Source organism: Saccopteryx leptura, chromosome 2 (assembly GCF_036850995.1).
Source record: "Saccopteryx leptura isolate mSacLep1 chromosome 2, mSacLep1_pri_phased_curated, whole genome shotgun sequence".
Lineage (NCBI taxonomy): Eukaryota > Metazoa > Chordata > Mammalia > Chiroptera > Emballonuridae > Saccopteryx > Saccopteryx leptura.
Window position 1 is genome coordinate 309766558 of NC_089504.1, and position 19663 is coordinate 309786220.

General features: G+C 38.6%; 1 protein-coding gene across 2 annotated transcripts in view; it reads left to right on the forward strand.

The window, feature by feature from the left end:
- The window catches only part of EXOC4 (exocyst complex component 4), a 701469-nt gene that overhangs the window by 124628 nt on the left and 557178 nt on the right, over window positions 1-19663 (forward strand). For both annotated transcript variants that reach the window (XM_066362739.1, XM_066362740.1), the window contains exon 7: window positions 339-513. In XM_066362739.1, coding sequence (XP_066218836.1) covers window positions 339-513 — 175 coding nt within the window. The remainder of the gene's footprint in view (window positions 1-338; window positions 514-19663) is intronic.

The window sequence follows — 19663 nt, forward strand, 5'->3', positions numbered from 1 at the left end:
TTGGAGAAACTACTTACAGGAATACAGAGCAGTAGTATTGTTATCACTAAAATAAGTTAAACAGGAAACAAATGTCTATTGGGCTGCTACTGTTGGCTTAGGGACTTTACAGTTGGTTTTCGAATTCTTATATCATTTCTGTTTTATAGTAGAGGTAACTGAGTCTCAGATCAGTTTTCAGAACTTTCTTAGGTTATACAAATGTTTGAAATAAAGCCTGTTGCAATGTAATGTACTGTTCATATTGTCACTTCTACCTTGGGGGTTTCCTTGCAGGCCTGGGTACATCATCTTTGGGTATATGTGTTTGTTATTTACACAATTGTCTTCTTGGCTAGGTTACTTCTGGAACTCCTGGAGTTGCTATTTGACAAGTTCAATGCAGTGGCCACTGCACACTCCGTGGTCCTGGGGTACCTTCAGGACACTGTCGTGACCCCAGTGACGCAGCAAGAAGATATCAAATTGTACGACATGGCCGACGTGTGGGTGAAGATCCAAGACGTTCTTCAGGTAAGGGCTTGCACAAAGGACACCACCTTGATCCAGAGTGACAGGTTAGAACAGCAGCGCAAACCACAGCAATCTAAACTAGCCCCGTAACCATAAACAGAATGAAAAAGTACTGTTTCTATCTAAAGGTGAATCTGCTGGCCCCATGAATGTCTGTCATCTTGAAAAGACCTCTTCACAAACTTCTTTTACCAGACTTTATAATTAGCAGGAGATGCTTAATACCTAGCTATCAGGGAGGGACAGTATTTGGTTTTCTGCAGTAAGGAATTCACTTCACTGTAATTAGTCATATATCAAGGGTAATCAGTATTAAAATGTTCTTAGACACTATTTTGTAAACACGTGTGTAGCTTAATTTTACGATCATTTTCCTTCAGTTAGTTCTTGCATATATTGGGGTAAGTGTGACAGGTCAAGGACTTGTTTTGAGATGAGAATAAATTTGTAAGTATAAATGTATGATTTTGAGCAATTTGGCTAAGATCAGAGAAATGATCTTACTGTTTGATGTGGTGCTGCAGACATGGTATTTAGAAACTTTATTATATTTTCTCTCCATGTGCCAGGAAAACATATTTGATTTGGCTGGATGAAAATTAGAAATACAGTTAAATCAGCTGCAACAAATTTGACATAGCTAAATACAAATGTCTTGGTTAAAAAGTACCTACTAATAGGAAAAAAATTAAGTATATGTAGGGAATTGAAAAATATAACTGTGTAGAAATGAAATTACTTTGCATGGCAAATAGGAGTCTTGCAGAAGTAAATACATCATGATGGAAATTATAGTTAGTCAATCCTGGTGAACTGATTAATTCTTGGTTATTCATTCATTAGACATTTTCTTGGGTTAAGACTGTGCGCTTTATTGATGACTCAGTGGAAAGAATATGGGTTGCAACCATATTTCCTGCGTTCTTTTTGTCACTCTGTCGGTTATTATATGCCCATTGTAGATACTTGATGAATAATTGTGTATTGAATAGAATATCTTTACTGTTTAGAAGCTAGTTATTTATCATTTTATGTCTTGGTTTGCTAATCTGTCATATGGAAAAAATATGTGCTTTCATGTGACATAGTCATGTTAAGGATGAAATAAGGTAATAGATTTTAAAGCTATTTCAAAAATAGTTAGAATGAAGGACTTCCCTTTCAGACCATGATGCACTTCCCTCCTGCTGTAAGCAGCTCTGAGACCGGGTGGACTCAGGCCGTCAGCACAGCCTGTTGAAAGAGGAGAACACATGAGGTGGGGAACATGGTCACCCAGCCTCTCCTCTGGGGTCCTCTCCAGTCTGTGGCATAGTGAAGGCTAACAGACAACTGTAACCTCTCTCTAATCAGAAAAAGCAGAGGTCTGAGTTCAGGGATGTGGAGGCAGCTGGATTTTGTGGATTAGGACACTGGACAAGAGGGACTGGCACAGAGAAGGAGTCCCAGAAATCCAAAAAGAGTGCCATCGAACTTTCGTACAAGTACGAAGCTGTGCACACACAAGGGTTTGTGTGCACAGGAAACAGCAACTGTGGGAATGCAAGCAGGAAGGATTCTGAGAAGTTGCCAGATGGCAGGAAATGTTGACGTTCGGGCCCCTCAGCGGGGACAAAACTTATTTAACATCCTTATTTTTGATGTGACCTCGGAAAGGTTACAGCTGAGGAATAAGGCTGTTTTAGCCACAGAGTAAGGGTTACTCTAGAGCTCGCACAATCAACTACTCTGCAGTATCAGCCCATGCACTTGTATGTTACCTGCCCACCAGAGCAGAACTCACTCTAAAGACAGTGTAATCCAGGCTCCTGGTATCGAAGCATCAGAATGTCCAGCATGCAGTGGTTTCACTTGTGAAAAATATGACTGATGATTGGGGTTTTAAAAAGTTGATAATTACAATCTGAAATGAAAAGTTTACTAGATAGATTTAGCAGCAGTAGAAAAAATGATCAGAGAAATGGAAGATAAACTAATTGAAATCACTTATACTGGGGCACATGGGAAAATGGACTGGAAAGAAAAATGAACAAAGGCATAATGTTCTATGGGATATTAAATGGAATTATTTGTAGTATAGTACTTATGGCATTTGAAAGCCGAATACATAATGTATTATTGACTATGTAATTCTACTCTCACAAGGTTACACAATACTTTCTAAGTTTTTGTGATCTGATATTTGACCAAGACTAATGTTCTAAATTCAGAACAGTGTTTAATCTTGTAGAATCCTATTTATAATACTACCACAAAGAATTAATTATGGTTGTGAACAAAGTAAGGTATTATGCCTTACTTAGCTTTATTTTCTTTATTTTGGATTTGTCCAATGTATATAATTCCTACGTTTTGGAAAACAAAACCCATGATCTCATTAACAATATTTATAATAAACTGAGGAAATTGAAGTTTCAGAAGACATTAACTTGAAATGTAAAAATGATTAAAAATATGTTTCTGGCTTATTAAATGAGTTATACTTTTCATACATGTGGTTTTCAAGAGTCATTTGGAGAGCCTATCTTCGTATTATGGAATGAGTTATTCATTTGTTTGTTTATTTAAACAGCTTTATAGAGATATAATTTATATGCTGTAAGATTGACCTATTGATAAATGTCAGTAATTTTTAGTATATTTATGAAATTGTGTTATCATTACCATGATAGGATTTTAAAACATTCATTACCCTAAAAAGAAGTCTTGTATTTATTAGCAGTCATTTTTCTATTCCCCACTCCTTTCACCCCCAAGATACATTTAAGGCACTAAGAGGTATCAATTGTGAGTTATATTTCTCGGTAACTTGTAGTGCCCCAAACACACACTTGATAATACTCTTGCTATTTCATGTTAATGCATACATATTCTATTGGCATAAGCTATTTGACAAATAAGGAACATAAAACTAAAACTTAGCTAGTAATACAAGGTGAGAGATCTAACAGAAATAACATTTCATTTCATAGATTGTGTTTAATTGGTTAGAGGTCAAGGTATGGTAATGTTCTTTCTCTCCTTCCATGTTTCTCCCCCTTTCCAGTCTACTTTTCTGCACCCATTTTTTTTCTATGCATGTTTTAGAAGAATGATGTTAGTCATGACTTGAGTTAATCTATGGTTGAGTGGCTCTTAACTATTTTTTTCTACTCATCTTTATTATAAATGCACGTATTTTTTTTTAAATGAATTTTTATTAATGGTAATGGGATGACATTAATAAATCAGGGTACATATATTCAAAGAAAACATGTCTAGGTTATTTTGTCATTAGATTATGTTGCATACCCCTCGCCCAAAGTCAGATTGTCCTTCGCCATCCTCCATCTAGTTCTCTGTGCCCCTCCGCCTCCCCCTAACTCTCCCCCTGTCCCCCCTCCCCCCACCCCTGGTAACCACCACACTCTTGTCCATGTCTCTTAGTCTCATTTTTATGTTCCACCAATGTATGGAATCATGTCGTTCTTGTTTTTTTCTGATTTACTTATTTCACTCCTTATAATGTTATCAAGATCCCACCATTTTGCTGTAAATGATCTGATGTCATCATTTCTTATGGCTGAGTAGTATTCCATAGTGTATATGTGCCACATCTTCTTTATCCAGTCTTCTATTGAAGGGCTTTTTGGTTGTTTCCATGTCTTGGCCACTGTGAACAGTGCTGCAATGAACATGGGGCTACATGTGTCTTCACGTATCAATGTTTCTGAGGTTTTGGGGTATATACCCAGTAGAGGGATTGCTGGGTCATAAGGTAGTTCTATTTTCAGTTTTTTGAGGAACCACCATACTTTCTTCCATAATGGTTGTACTACTTTACAGTCCCACCAACAGTGAATGAGAGTTCCTTTTTCTCCACAGCCCCTCCAACATTTGCTATTACCCGTCTTGTTGATAATGGCTAATCTAACAGGGGTGAGGTGGTATCTCATTGTAGTTTTGATTTGCATTTCCCTAATAACTAATGAAGCTGAGCATCTTTTCATATATCTGTTGGCCATTTGTATCTCTTCCTGGGAGAAGTGTCTATTCATGTCCTCTTCCCATTTTTTTATTGGATTGTTTGTTTGTTTGTTGTTGAGTTTTATGAGTTCTTTGTAAATTTTGGATATTAGGCCCTTATCTGAGCTGTTGTTTGAAAATATCATTTCCCATTTAGTTGGCTGTCTGTTTATTTTGATATCAGTTTCTCTTGCTGAGCAAAAACTTTTTATTCTGATGTAGTCCCATTCATTTATCTTTGCCTTCACTTCTCTTGCCATTGGAGTCAAGTTCATAAAATGTTCTTTAAAACCCAGGTCCATGAGTTTAGTACCTATGTGTTCTTCTATGTACTTTATTGTTTCAGGTCTTATATTTAGGTCTTTGATCCATTTTGAATTAATTTTAGTACACGGGGACAGGCTGTAGTCGAGTTTCATTCTTTTGCATGTGGCTTTCCAGTTTTCCCAACACCATTTGTTGAAGAGGCTTTCTTTTCTCCATTGTGTGTTGTTGGCCCCTTTATCAAAGATTATTTGACCATATATATGTGGTTTTATTTCTGGGCTTTCTATTCTGTTCCATTGGTCTGAGTGTCTATTTTTCTGCCAATACCATACTGTTTTGATTATCGTGGCCCTATAATATAGTTTAAAGTCAGGTATTGTAATGCCCCCACCTTCATTCTTTTTCCTTAGGATTGTTTTGGCTATTCGGGGTTTTTTATAGTTCCATATAAATCTGATGATTTTTTGTTCCATTTCTTTAAAAAATCTCATAGGGATTTTGATGGGAATTGCATTAAATTTGTATATTGCTTTGGGTAATATGGCCATTTTGATTATATTTATTCTTCCTATCCAAGAACAAGGAATATTTTTCCATCTCATTGTATCTTTTTCGATTTCCCTTAACAATGCTTTGTAATTTTCATTATATAGGTCCTTTACATTCTTTGTTATGTTTATTCCTAGGTATTTTATTTTTTTTGTTGCAATCGTGAAGGGGATTATTTTTTTGAGTTCGTTTTCTAATATTTCATTGTTGGCATAGAGAAAGGCTATGGACTTCTGTATGTTAATTTTGTATCCTGCGACCTTACTGTATTGGTTTATTGTTTCTAATAATCTTCTTGTGGAGTCCTTCAGGTTTTCGATGTATAGGATCATATCATCAGCAAAAAGTGATACCTTTACTTCTTCTTTTCCGATATGGATGCCTTTTATTTCTTTGTCTTGTCTGATTGCTCTGGCCAGAACTTCTAGCACCATGTTAAATAAGAGTGGAGAGAGTGGACAACCCTGTCTTGTTCCTGATTTAAGGTAGAAAGTCCTCAGTTTTATGCCGTTTAAAATGATGTTGGCTGATGGTTTATCATATATGGCCTTTATCATGTTGAGATATTTTCCTTCTATACCCATTTTGTTGAGAGTCTTAAACATAAAATTGTGTTGTATTTTATCAAAAGCCTTTTCTGCATCTATTGATAAGATCGTGTGGTTTTTGTTCTTTGTTTTGTTGATATGGTGTATTACGGTAACCGTTTTGCGTATGTTGAACCATCCTTGAGATTCTGGGATGAATCCCACTTGATCATGATGTATTATTTTTTTAATATGTTGTTGTATTCGGTTTGCCAGTATTTTGTTTAGTATTTTAGCATCTGTATTCATTAGAGATATTGGTCTGTAGTTTTCTTTCTTTGTGCCATCCTTGCCAGGTTTTGGTATGAGGGTTATGTTGGCCTCATAAAATGTGTTTGGAAGTATTGCTTCTTCTTCAATTTTTTTGAAGACTTTGAGTAGAATAGGAACCAAGTCTTCTTTGAATGTTTGATAGTATAACCACTAGTATAACCGTCTGGGCCTGGACTTTTATTTTTGGGGAGGTTTTTAATAGTTTTTTCTATTTCCTCCCTGCTGATTGGTCTGTTTAGGCTTTCTGCTTCTTCATGACTCAGTCTAGGAAGGTTGTATTGTTCTAGGAATTTATCCATTTCTTCTAGATTGTTGTATTTGGTGGCATATAATTTTTCATAGTATTCTACAATAATTCTTTGTATATCTATGATATCTGTGGTGATCTCTCCTCTTTCATTTTGGATTTTATTTATTTGAGTCCTGTGCCTTTTTTCCTTGGTGAGTCTTGCCAAGGGTTTGTCAATTTTGTTGATCTTTTCAAAGAACCAGCTCCTTGTTTTATTGATTTTTTCTATAGTTTTTCTGTTCTCTATTTCATTTATTTCTGCTCTGATTTTTATTATCTCCTTTCTTCGGCTGGTTTTGGGTTGTCTTTGTTCTTCTTTTTCTAGTTCCTTAAGGTGTGAAGTTAAGTGGTTTACTTTGGCTCTCTCTTGTTTGTTCATATAGGCCTGAAGTGATTTGAACTTTCCTCTTATTACTGCTTTTGCTGCATCCCAGAGATTCTGATATGTCGTATTTTCATTTTCATTTGTCTCTATATATCTTTTGATCTCTGCGCTTATTTCTTCTTTGACCCATTCATTTTTTAGAAGTATGTTGTTTAGTTTCCACATTTTTGTGGGTTTTTCCCCCTCTTTTTTGCAGTTGAATTCTAGTTTCAAGGCTTTATGATCAGAAAATATGCTTGGTACAATTTCAATTTTTCTAAATTTGCTGCTATTGTCTTTGTGGCCCAACATATGGTCAATTCTTGAGAATGTTCCATGTACACTAGAGAAAAATGTATACTCTGTCGCTTTGGGATGAAGTGTCCTGTAGATGTCTATCATATCCAGGTGTTCTAGTATTTCGTTTAAGGCCACTATCTCTTTATTGATTCTCTGTTTGGATGACCGATCTAGAGCCGTCAGCGGAGTATTGAGGTCTCCAAGTATGATTGTATTTTTGTTAGTTTTTGTTTTAAGGTCAATAAGTAGCTGTCTTATATATTTTGGTGCTCCTTGGTTTGGTGCATATATATTAAGGATTGTTATGTCTTCTTGATTCAGTGTCCCCTTAATCATTATGAAATGACCATTTTTGTCTCTGAGTACTTTTTCTGTCTTGTAGTCAGCATTATCAGATATGAGTATTGCTACACCTGCTTTTTTTTGGGTGTTGTTTGCTTGGAGTATTGTTTTCCAGCCTTTCACTTTGAATTTGTTTTTATCCTTGTTGCTTAGATGTGTTTCTTGTAGGCAGCATATAGTTGGATTTTCTTTATTAATCCATTCTGCTACTCTGTGTCTTTTTATTGGTAAGTTTAATCCATTTACATTTAGTGTAATTATTGACACTTGTGGGTTCCCTACTGCGATTTTATAGATTGCTTTCTGTTAGTTTTGTATCTAGTTTGATTCTTCTCTTTTGTTTTTCTATCATTTGTTTTTGTTTGTTTTTGTTCCATACTTCTTTCCTCTGTTGCTACCTTTTTTAAGTCAAGTGTTTTTGTGGTGGTTTTTTCTAGGGTGGTTACCATTAAGTAATGAAAAGGGTACCTACCATATTCATTGTAGTACCCTATCTTATAAGTATTTCTGCACTTCATCGTCTTTTGCTACTGTTAATCTCCATCCTCTCCCCCCCTTTTTTTCCTTTGTTGTCACAGTTTAAGTTTGGTTTTATTGTGTTCTTGGTGGAGCTGTTACTTGTGGTGTTGTTTTCTTTTGTTCTTTGAATCTGGTTGGAAAACCCCCTTTAGTATTTCCTGGAGTGGGGGCTTTCTGTTGATAAATTCTCTCATCTTTTTTGAATTTGTGAATGTTTTTATATCTCCTTCATACTTGAAGGATAGCTTTGATGGGTATAGTATTCATGGCTGAAAGTTCCTCTCTTTCAGGGCTTTAAATATTGGGGTCCACTCTCTTCTAGCTTGTAGAGTTTCTGCTGAGAAATCTGATGATAATCTAATAGGCCTTCCTTTATATGTTGTACTCTTTTCCCTGGCTGCCTTGAGAATTTTTTCTTTGTCATTGGTTTGTGTCATCTTTATTATGATGTGCCTTGGAGTGGGTTTGTTGGGGTTAAGAAAACTTGGTGTTCTGTTTGCTTCTTGAATTTGAGGCTTTAGTTCTTTCCACAGGCTTGGGAAGTTCTCGTCTATTATTTGTTTGAGTATATTCTCCATTCCATTTTCTTTCTCTTCTCCCTCTGATATACCTATTATTCTTATGTTATTCTTTCTGATGGAGTCAGACAATTCCTGTAGGGCTTTCTCGTTTTTTATTATTTTTGAGTCTCTTTCTTCTTCTCTCTGTTGTGCCTCAAGTTGTTTGTCTTCTATTTCACTAATCCTATCTTCAATCTGGGCTGTTCTGCTAGCTAAGCTTGTTACCTCGTTTTTCAGCTCGTGAATTGAGTTTTTCATTTCTGTTTGATTTGTTTTTATAGTTTCAATTTCCTTGGTAATATATTCTTTGTGTTCATTGAGTTGTTTTCTGATCTCCCTATATTGCCTTTCTGTGTTTTCTTGTATATCTCTGAGTATTTTTAAGATTTCTATTTTAAATTCTCTGTCATTTAGCTCCAAGGCTTCTAATATGTTAAGTCTTTTCTCCATAGATTTTTCCACATCTATTTGTGTTACCTCTCTTTCTTTTGTATCCATAATATTCGATTTCCTCTTTATTATTGGCATCTGAGGGTGGTCTTGTTGATAGCACTAATTAGAATTAATAAAGAGTAAAAAGTAAAAAAAAAAAAAAAAAAAAAAAAGGTAAAACACCCCACAAAAAAAAAGCAGTAATAATTTATTATTTCCCCCTTTTTTTCTTTCTTCTCTTTCCCTCCTCTCCCCTCCTCAGGGAAATATCGTGCCTATAATGGAGGGCCTGATTTGGGGTGAAGAGTTCAAGGGGCAAAAAAAGGGGAGTAGGGACCTACTAAATGCAAAAAAAAAAAAAAAAAAAGAAGAAAATCTTAGACAAGCATAAGATGATTTGCTTGTGAGTGATGGTCAACTAAGAGATATAATGAGAGGGATAAGAGGGAACCAGAAAAAAGGACAAAAAAAAGAATAATAAAGAAGAAAAAAATAAAAATGATAAGTAAAAATCTGTTGTATTAAGTGGAGCGAAGACTAAATACAATGGAGACCTTGGGTTGGGAGGACCCAAAATGCCACAAAAATAAACAAACAAGAAAAAAAACAAAAACAAAAGCGAAAAAGAAAAATAAAGCCAAAAAAAGCCTTGAGTCCCAAATTAACTAATTTGTTCGTGATTGAGGATTAAATGGGATGAAAGTGAAACGAGAAAAGAAAAAACGAATAGAAAGGAAAAAATAAGAAAAAGAGAAAAACGAAGGAAGAAATAAAAAAGGAAGAGAAAAAAACAAGATAAAGCAAAACAAAAAAACAACAAAAGAGGAGAGAGTGAGAGTTAAGTGTTTTGGAGTATAACCTTAAAGGAGGGTGAGGATGAAGAAGAGAAATAAAATGTAACACTTATGGGTAGTGTAGTTCAAGAAAAGGGAAGCATAAGATGGGCAGAGAATAGAAGGACTGAGGTGGAGGAAATAAAGGTAATAAGATAGAAGAAACAAACAACAACAACAAAAAAAATTAGTGGAACAAGTTGTAAAGTCTGTGGATTTTTCTTGATTTTGAGATGTTAACTTCTTCCTTTTTCTTTTCTCTCCCTCTTCCTGGTCGGTGACTCTACCCCAGGCTCTGCCCCTGTGTCACACTTAGGTAGGGATTTGCAGTTGATGGGATTCTATGGCAATGTCATAGAATTGGCTTTAGTCTTGCTGGTAGTCAAGGCTTGTTGGCGTTTGCAGGGTCCAACGATTAGAGAGTTTGCTTTCCTGGATTCTCTCTCCTAGTCCCCCCTTCCTGAATTAGCAGCCTGGTGATCCAGCTATAAGGCTGCAACTGCTTCTGCCTGGGGAGTAAGAGGCTCAAAGAGCTGGGCAATCCCCACTCTATCCCCACTCAGTGCAAGGCTTTGGGAAAGGCTCTGGCAGTCAGGGCCTCCAGTGTAATCAGGCGGGGGTGGGAGTCAATTGTTGTCAAGGTGACTGTTCAGCGCCTAGCATTCCGTTGGACCTCTCAACCCAGGCTTTCCACACTTTGTAGCCTGTTTCGGCTGGGAAGAAGAGGCACTAGTCTCTGCTTGCGACTAGTGTAGTATAGATCTTATTATCTGCCAAGTCCTTCTTGTTAGCGTTTATCCCTGATTATGGAGGCTCTATCAATCAGAAGTTGCCCCCGCCCCTTTAGCGAGGGCACTAAAAAATATCACGCCTCTTGTCTTGGGTCGCTCAACTGAGAGAGATCTTATCAATTAGAACCGAGGGTGCGCAGATTTCACGGGTTAAGCTAATTTCAGTGATTGGGTCACAGCTGTGCTCCCGAAGGTATTTCAGGCTGCCTGCGCGCACCCCTCCCCCAACGCTTGATTGTTAGCTTGAATGACTGGGTGAGGTGCCCCGCCCACGGAGAGGATCTCCCAAGTAGGGAATACCGCCCTGGGGCCTCTCCCGCTCCCCCCGCTGCTGGCGGCTCGGGCGCACCGGGCGCAGGATAATGGGGCACCCTGGGTGTGCGGGCCAGCAGGGCGCTCTGGGCGCGTGGAATGCCCAGGGTACACGCGCGAATGGGGTGCTCCGGGCACCGGTGGCTGGCGACTCTCACTCGCAGTGCACGGGCCGCTGGGAACGTTAGCGGTGCTCGCTCTGCAACCGGACCGGGCGCGCCAGCAATCGAACCGGGCGCGCGCCTGCGGCTGCTCGCGGCTGCTTGCGGCTGCTCGCGGCAGCTTCTTGGCTGCTCGCGGCGGCTGCTCGCGGCTGCTGCTCGCGGCTCCCGAGTGTGGGCTGACTCACCACAGGCGCACTTCCTCGCGGCTTGAATGAACGTCCCTGGGGTAGCTTCCTCCACACCCTCGTCTCTCAGATTCAAATGATAACAGTCCTTTCGCTTTCAGTTTGTGTGTAACTCCGGAATGCTCCGAGGATAAATTTTCCTGTTTCTAGTTGATAAATTTGTTGTGATTTTGGGGAGATCTGTCGGTCGCGCTGCTCACGGCGCCATTTCCGTGACGTCAGAAAATGCACGTATTTGAGAATAAAGTCTTTGTGAATAAGAGATTCATCTAAATATCTTATTATGCAACAAAAACTGTGTATTACAACTTTTAAGTTGTCTTTAGTTTTTGTATTTCATGTTCTCCTGAATTATTTTGAGTTACAGATTATTGAGTAATACTAGGCTGTACACCTGTCAATAACGCAGATAGGCAGTGACATGGACACGTCAATGAACTAACATGGATGGATGTAAAACCAGCAGTTGGCAGCATGTGCTCTGTATCTGAGACACCGAATGGACTACGGAAGGTTGTTGAGGTCTATGGTGAGCTGATCTTTGGAGCGTTCACAGAGGGTGAAAAGATGGGAATGGCATTCCGGACAGGGAGAACAACAAATAAGATGGTATTGGTAAGGGGCACAAAATATTCAAGGTTATTCGGGGGTAATTAGGAAGGAGACTGGTTTATTGGTTACCAAGAATTTGTTTTGTGGACTAGAAGATAAGTTCGGATGGGTGGATCTGGGTGTAGGTTGTGGAAAGCCTGGTGTCACCTGAGAGCTTTGTCTGTGAGGTTTCTTTAATGGTTTCTGAAGCTGAGTACATATTAGATTTGCTAGAGGTTGGATTCTGTGTTTGTGTATTTGTTTGTTTTTGGTGGTGGTTATTTTAGCCACTAGGGTGATTCTAATATATTTGTTTAATGTCCTGTAATTGGGAACCATGGTTTCAAGTAAATAGTTCTCAAAGTATCTTTCCTACACAGCAGAATCAGTGTTACCTGGGAACATATTAAACATGCAAGTTTTTTTTTTGTTGTTGTTTGTTTTTGTTTTTTTTTGTTTTGTTTTTGTTTTTTTTTTAAATTTTATTTTTTTAATGGGGTGACATCAATAAATCAGGATACATATATTCAAAGATAACAAGTCCAGGTTATCTTGTCGTTCAATTATGTTGCATACCCACCACCCAAAGTCAGATTGTCCTCTGTCACCTTCTATCTTGTTTTCTTTGTGCCCCTCCCCACCCCCTTTCCCTCTCCCATTCCCCCCTCCCCCCATAACCACCACACTCTTATCAATGTCTCTTAGTTTCACTATTATGTCCCACCTACGTATGGAATAATACAGTTCCTGGTTTTTTCTGATTTACTTATTTCGCTTCGTATCATGTTATCAAGATCCCACCATTTTCCTGTAAATGTTCTGATGTCATCATTTCTTATGGCTGAGTAGTATTCCATAGTGTATAAGTGCCACATCTTCTTTATCCAGTCATCTATTGACGGGCTTTTTGGTTGTTTCCATGTCCTGGCCACTGTGAACAATGCTGCAATAAACATGGGGCTGCATGTGTCTTTACGTATCAATGTTTCTGAGTTTTTGGGATATATACCCAGTAGAGGGATTGCTGGGTCATAAGGTAGTTCTATTTTCAGTTTTTTGAGGAACCACCATACTTTCTTCCATAATGGTTGTACTACTTTACATTCCCACCAACAGTGTATGAGGGTTCCTTTTTCTCCACAGCCTCTCCAACATTTGCTATTACCTGTCTTGCTAATAACAGCTAATCGAACAGGTGTGAGGTGGTATCTCATTGCCGTTTTGATTTGCATTTCTCTAATAGCTAAAGAAGATGAGCATCTTTTCATATATCTGTTGGCCATTTGTATTTCTTCCTGGGAGAAGTGTCTATTTATATCCTCTTCCCATTTTTTTATTGGATTGTTTGTTTGTTTGTTGTTGAGTTTTATGAGTTCTTTGTATATTTTGGATATTAGGCCCTTATCTGAGCTGTTGTTTGAAAATATCATTTCCCATTTAGTTGGCTGTCTGTTTATTTTGTTATCAGTTTCTCTTGCTGAGCAAAAACTTCTTAGTCTGATGTAGTCCCATTCATTAATTTTTGCCTTCACTTCTCTTGCCTGTGGAGTCAAATTCATAAAATGCTCTTTAAAACCCGGGTCCATGAGTTGAGTACCTATGTCTTCTTCTATGTACTTAATTGTTTCAGGTCTTATGTTTAGATCTTTGATCCATTTTGAGTTAATTTTTGTACAGGGGGAGAGACTGTAGTCCAGTTTCATTCTTTTGCAAAACATGCAAGTTTTAATCCCTACCTCAGATTTAGCGAATCAGAAACTCAAGGTGAGGGGTGGACTGATCATACCATCTATATTTTAGCAAGCCTTTTATGCAACTTGTGCACATGCTGAAGTTTGGGGACCTTTGGTTTAGGTATTCTGGACCTTTCAAGATTTTGTTGGGTATGATGAAACAGAGGAGGGTTAATGTGTAGTAGTGCAAAGGACCGAGTGGAGAGGCCGGACACTTGGGCAGGGGAACTATTTTGTAGGCTGATATGGCCTGCAGATTATAGTACTTGCGGTCTTGTCTGTTAGTGAAATAAACAAGACAGGCTTCCACGGGGCATGGTACAGGAATACCAAAAAGAGAGGAAGTGACTTGTAAACTTCTCCGGGAGTCTTTTAGAAAAATCTGTACATCCACGTTGTTAACCTATGAAGCTCATTTCTAGTACAGTAGATATTTTAATGATGGTTTAGTGTTAAATTATTGGGGCCAACTATGTGCTAGATATTAGGGAATAAAGATGAACAAAAGATAATGAGAAAGCTCACTGGGCAAGTGAGAGGGAGCCTGCAATAGCACATGTTTTCCCATGAAATTCAGCGTTGGTATTCTGGCATGAGTAGTAAGACAGGAGAATATTGTCCAGGTTCAGAAAAGAATATTTTTGGTTTCTGTTTCCATGTAGAGTTCTATGCTGAAGGCCAATTTCGTTTTCTTACACTTGTGGGTGGAATCCTCATTAGGTGAAAATATTCCTGGAGAACAGAGTTTAAGCACACACCAGCCTGAATGAAGGTGTCAGACCATATGATGAATGGTTTACAAGTATTGAGAGTGTGAATTCCAGTGTTTCTTTGAGTGGGAAATATTTCTTGCTGAAAAATTGAAATGTTCTTTTGTTTATTGAATCTCGAAAAAGACAATAATTTTTGCTCCTGTGAAGCCCACAGCAGTTTTTCTGCACTGGAACTGGGGCAGGCAGAATCCATTCTGTATTTGGAGGGCTCATTTGTCTGGGCACATTCGTGTCTGGAGACAGCTTAGTGAGGAGACAAGGCTGTGGTGTCCTAGTAACAGGGTGTCAGGGTTCTCTCCTGGTGTCAGCCCTGTGACCACACACCGTTGTACTCCCTTTTCAGTTTCTCGCTCTTTTTGAGACTGTGATAATAGAAATACATGTTTCTGCCCCTCTGAGCAGCAGCAGCACCTTCCAAAATGTCACCTACTTGGTGACATGCCTGTCATACTCTTGGCTGCACATTTTCAAGTACATAAGACTGAGGTACACTAGAAACACACAATATTCCATTTATTGTAGGATTCTGCAAGACAGGAAATAAGAGGGTCACTTTGAACAAACTCATCTTTCAGGTTTTATGATTCTGAAAAAAAAATCTCATTTTTTTCATCTCTCTTGGCCAACAGAACCGCCCCTTCAGGCATTGTTGGCTTATATGTGTAACCCTTGATGTGCTGAGTGGTGTTCTGAAGTTTGAGGCAGGTTCCAATCGCACTGTTTATGCTGACAGAGATGTTCACAAGTCACTTTATTGTTTAGTGCCGTGATCTCCTTTTCTGCAGATTAACAAAGACAGAATGTGAAATCATTTTGCTTTTGTTAACTGCCACATAAATGTTTAAATAGTGATAAAATTAACCTCATGCAGAGGTTAATTGATGTATGCTGTCAGGTAAGAAAATACACAATCTTATTGGTATTGATCCATGACCCAGAGGGCATTTGTCAAGGAGATGGACACGATTTCTACAGTATTTTGAATTCAGCTCTGAAACTGGGTAATTCTTAGGATTTCTTTCTTTTGATATTTGGCTAGCTGGGATTCCATACCTTTAAGTAAAATTAGTTTTCCCCCTGTGTTCAGGCTAGATAACTTGTGAGTTTGTTGTTGCAGGAATAGTTTTCTTCATTTCTTAGCCTTTACAACTTTTTTTTTTTTTTTTTTTTGTATTTTTCTGAAGCTGGAAATGGGGAGAGACAGTCAGACAGACTCCCGCATGCGCCCGACCGGGATCCACCCGGCACGCCCACCAGGGGCGAAGCTCTGCCCACCAGGGGGCGATGCTCTGCCCCTCTGGGGCGTCGCTCTGCCGCGACCAGAGCCACTCTAGTACCTGGGGCAGAGGCCAAGGAGCCATCCCCAGCGCCCGGGCCATCTTTGCTCCAATGGAGCCTTGGCTGTGGGAGGGGAAGAGAGAGACAGAGAGGAAGGAGGGGAGGGGGTGGAGAAGCAAATGGGCTCTTCTCCTATGTGCCCTGGCCGGGAATCGAACCTGGGTCCCCCGCACGCCAGGCCGACGCTCTACCGCTGAGCCAACCGGCCAGGGCCTACAACTTTTTGATAGTCTCTTTTTTGAGTAGCATATTAGTCATGTCGTCAGCCCAGCCATGAAGTTTCCAGAAAGGTGCCTGCTCCTAGAATTTTTGTTTTGCTTAGTCAATGGGTAGTATGCTGCTGGATGAGCAGTTAACATTTAAAGTAGAGACCTTGGCTTGGTGACTCAGTGGACAAAGTATCGACCTGGTGCACCAGGGATTGTGGGTTTGACATCAGTCAGGGGACGTTTGAGAAGCAATCAATGAGTACACAACTAAATGGAAGAACTAAATGAAACAACAAGTTACCGTATTTTTTGCTCTATAAGATGCACCTGACCATGAGACAAACCTAAGATTTTAAAGAGGAAAATAAGAAAAAAAAATTCTGAACCAAATAGTGTGTTAAAATATTTAATAAAATACCATATATTTTGCTCCATAAGATGCACGGGCATTTCCCCCTCCACTTTTTTGGGGAAAAAATGCATCTTATGGAGCAAAAAATACGGTAGTGCTCCCCCCCTTCTCCCTTCTGTGCTCGCTCTCTCTCAAATCAATGGAAATGTTAAAGTAGAATTCTTCCTCTAAATTGGACTCAGCTTCTGTAGCATCAGGGCTCTCCTGGTGTGGTTCTGTGTTCACTACTAATGCTTAAATCAGGACTGATGGGCAGCCCTGGCTCCCAGTGCAGCTGTAGCAGATACACAAATCAGAGTGCCCGAGCGTCTCACTGAAACCTGAGGTGAATGTCATGGACATCTAAATATGTTAGGTCAAAATTAGAAAATAGTAGCTTGGTGGCTGATACCCTAGAATAGGTAGGTTTGGTGGAAGGTCTTCTTTCCTTGAGTTCCTAGATACCCAGGAAAGGTCTGCGTGATCTTGATCTAAGACTGAAGGGTAGAAGTTTGACAGGTCATGCTTTCACCCTAACACCTCCAGGGCTTATTTCTTTGATTCTAGAGAGGACAGACCATTAATAGCCAAGGGCCCTGCTGTTGATGGTGTAAGTGTCCTTCTGAAGGCTGGGTGCTCACTGAGGTTTGGTGCACCTGACCAAAGCAAGGGGGTTGCTAGGAACCAAGAGGCTATAATAAATGTAATAACAGGTGACAGCATGTGAGGTAGAGAGTGTGGTTACATGTGATTTGAGTGATATTAAAAAGCAATGGGCATTACTTTACTGACATTGCCCTTGCCTACCTGAGAAGATTTTAGAGTGACAATAACTATATTTTCTGGATTGCTAATACTTAAAAAAGAATTCTTAAACCTATTCTGATGGTGGAAATAATGTGTGACCTGGCCTAAATTCTTGAATATAGTGATAGTTTTTTTGGTTTGATTGTCTGTTGCTGGCATGAGATTATTTTTGCCGGGTCTTTGTCATAGGGTAAAGGTTAACATTTTATTATTGCCTGCTTACTTTTAATTGGCTAGAGAATATTTAAATAATTACCAGGCTCAGCAAATCTTACCAGTTTGATTATATTAAATAAAGGCCATTCAAGATGCTTTTAGGAAAATAAAGGTCTTTCATGGAATTGCTTTGTTTAAATGACTTGGTTAAAATTCTTACAGTAATTATACTTTTTTATCTTTCACTTTATGCTCAAGCACTAAAATGCTTTCTATATCTTATTAATCCCTCTGACCATTTGTTTTTATCATATTGTCCCTGTTTTAGAGATGGGGAAACTAAGATAAGAGTATTTTTTAATTTATTTTTTAATTTGTGTTTACATAGATTCAAGTGTCCCACTGAATATATCTCCCCCACCCCCTTATACCCCTCGGCCCCCCCATGCCCTCTTCCCCCAGTGCCTTCTCCCTTTCCCTCCAGGATTTGCTGTCCTGTTCTCTATAATGTTGTGTTCTGTATATATAATTTCATTAATCTCTTTCCCTTCTCTGATCCCATCTTCTCTTCTACTTTCCCTCTGGTCCCTTTGATCCCGTCTCTGCCTCTATTCCGAACCTCACTTCACATTGTTCACTGGATTCCTCAAATGAGTGAGGTCATATGATATTTTTCTTTCTCTGCCTGGCTTATTTCACTTAGCACGATAGTTTCCAGGTCCATCCATGTTGTCACAAAAGGTAAGATTGTCTTCTTTCTCACGGCCGTGTTGTATTCCATTGTATATATACCACTGCTTTTTAATCCACTTGTCCACTGATGGACACTTGGGCTGTTTCCAGATCTTGGCTATTGTAAACAATGCTGCCATAAACATGGGGGTGCATTTCTTCTTTTGAATCAGTGATTTGGTGTTCTTAAGATGTATTCCTAAAAGTGGGATAGCTGGGTCAAAAGGCAGTTTCATTTTTAATTTTTTGAGGAATCTCCATACTGTTTTCCACAGTGGCTGCACCAGTCTGCATTCCCACCAGCAGTGCAGGAGGGTTCCCTTTTCTCCGGACCCTCTTTAGTACTTATTGTGTGTTGTTTTGTTAATAAACACTATTCTGACAGGTGTGAGGTGGTATCTCACTGTGGTTTTAATTTGCATTTCTCTAATGATTAGTGATGTTGAACATTTTTTCATATGCCTATTGGCCACCTGTATGTCCTCTCTGGAGAAGTGTCTATTCATTTTTTTTTGCCCATTTTTTGATTGGATTGTTTATCTTCCTGGTGTTGAGTTTTACAAGTTTTTTATAAATTTTGGTTATTGACCCCTTATCAGACGTATTGGCGAATATATTCTCCCATTGTGTGGGTTGTCTTTTTATTTTGTTAATGGTGTCTTTTGCTGTGCAAAGCCTTTTAGTTTCATATAGTCCCATTTGTTTATCCTGTCCTTTATTTCAAATGCCTGTGGAGATAAATCAGCAAAAATATTGCTATGAGAGATATCGGAGAGTTTACTGCCTATGTTTTCTTCCAAGACGTTTATGGTTTTACGACTTACATTTAAGTCTTTTATCCATTTTGAGTTTATTTTTGTGAATAGTGTAAGTTGGTGATCCAGTTTCATTTTTTTGCAAGTACCTGTCCAATTTTCCTAATACCATTTGTTAAAGAGACTGTCTTGACTGCATTGTATGCTCTTACCTCCTTTGTCAAATATCAGTTGACCATATAGGTGTGGGTTTATTTTGGGGTTCTCTGTTCCGTTCCATTGATCTGTATGCCTGTTCTTAAACTAGTCCCAAGCTGTTTTGAGTACAATGGCCTTGTAGTATAACTTGACATCAGGTAGTGTGATACCCTCCATTTATTCTTCCTTTTCAGGATTGCTGAGTCTATTCGTGTTCTTTTTTGGTTCCATATAAATTTTTGGAATATTTGTTCTATATCTTTGAAGTATGTCATTGGTATTTTAATAGGAATTGCATTGAATTTATAGATTGCTTTGGGTAATGTAGACATTTTAATGATGTTTGTTCTTCCTATCCATTATCACGGTATATGCTCCTACTTTTTTGTATCTTCCTTGATTTCCTTTATCAATGTTTTATAATTTTTCGAGTACAAGTCTTTAACCTCTTTGGTTAAATTTACTCCTAGGTACTTCATTTTTTTGTTGTTGTTGCAATAGTGAAGGGGATTGTTTTCTTAATTTCTCTTTCAGACAGTTTATTGTTGGTGTATAAAATGCCACTGCTTTCTGAATATTGATTTTATATCCTGCCACCTTGCTGAATTCATTTATCAGGTCCATTAGTTTTTTGACTGAAACTTGAGGGTTTTCTATGTACAGTATCACATCATCAGCAAATAATGATAGTTTTA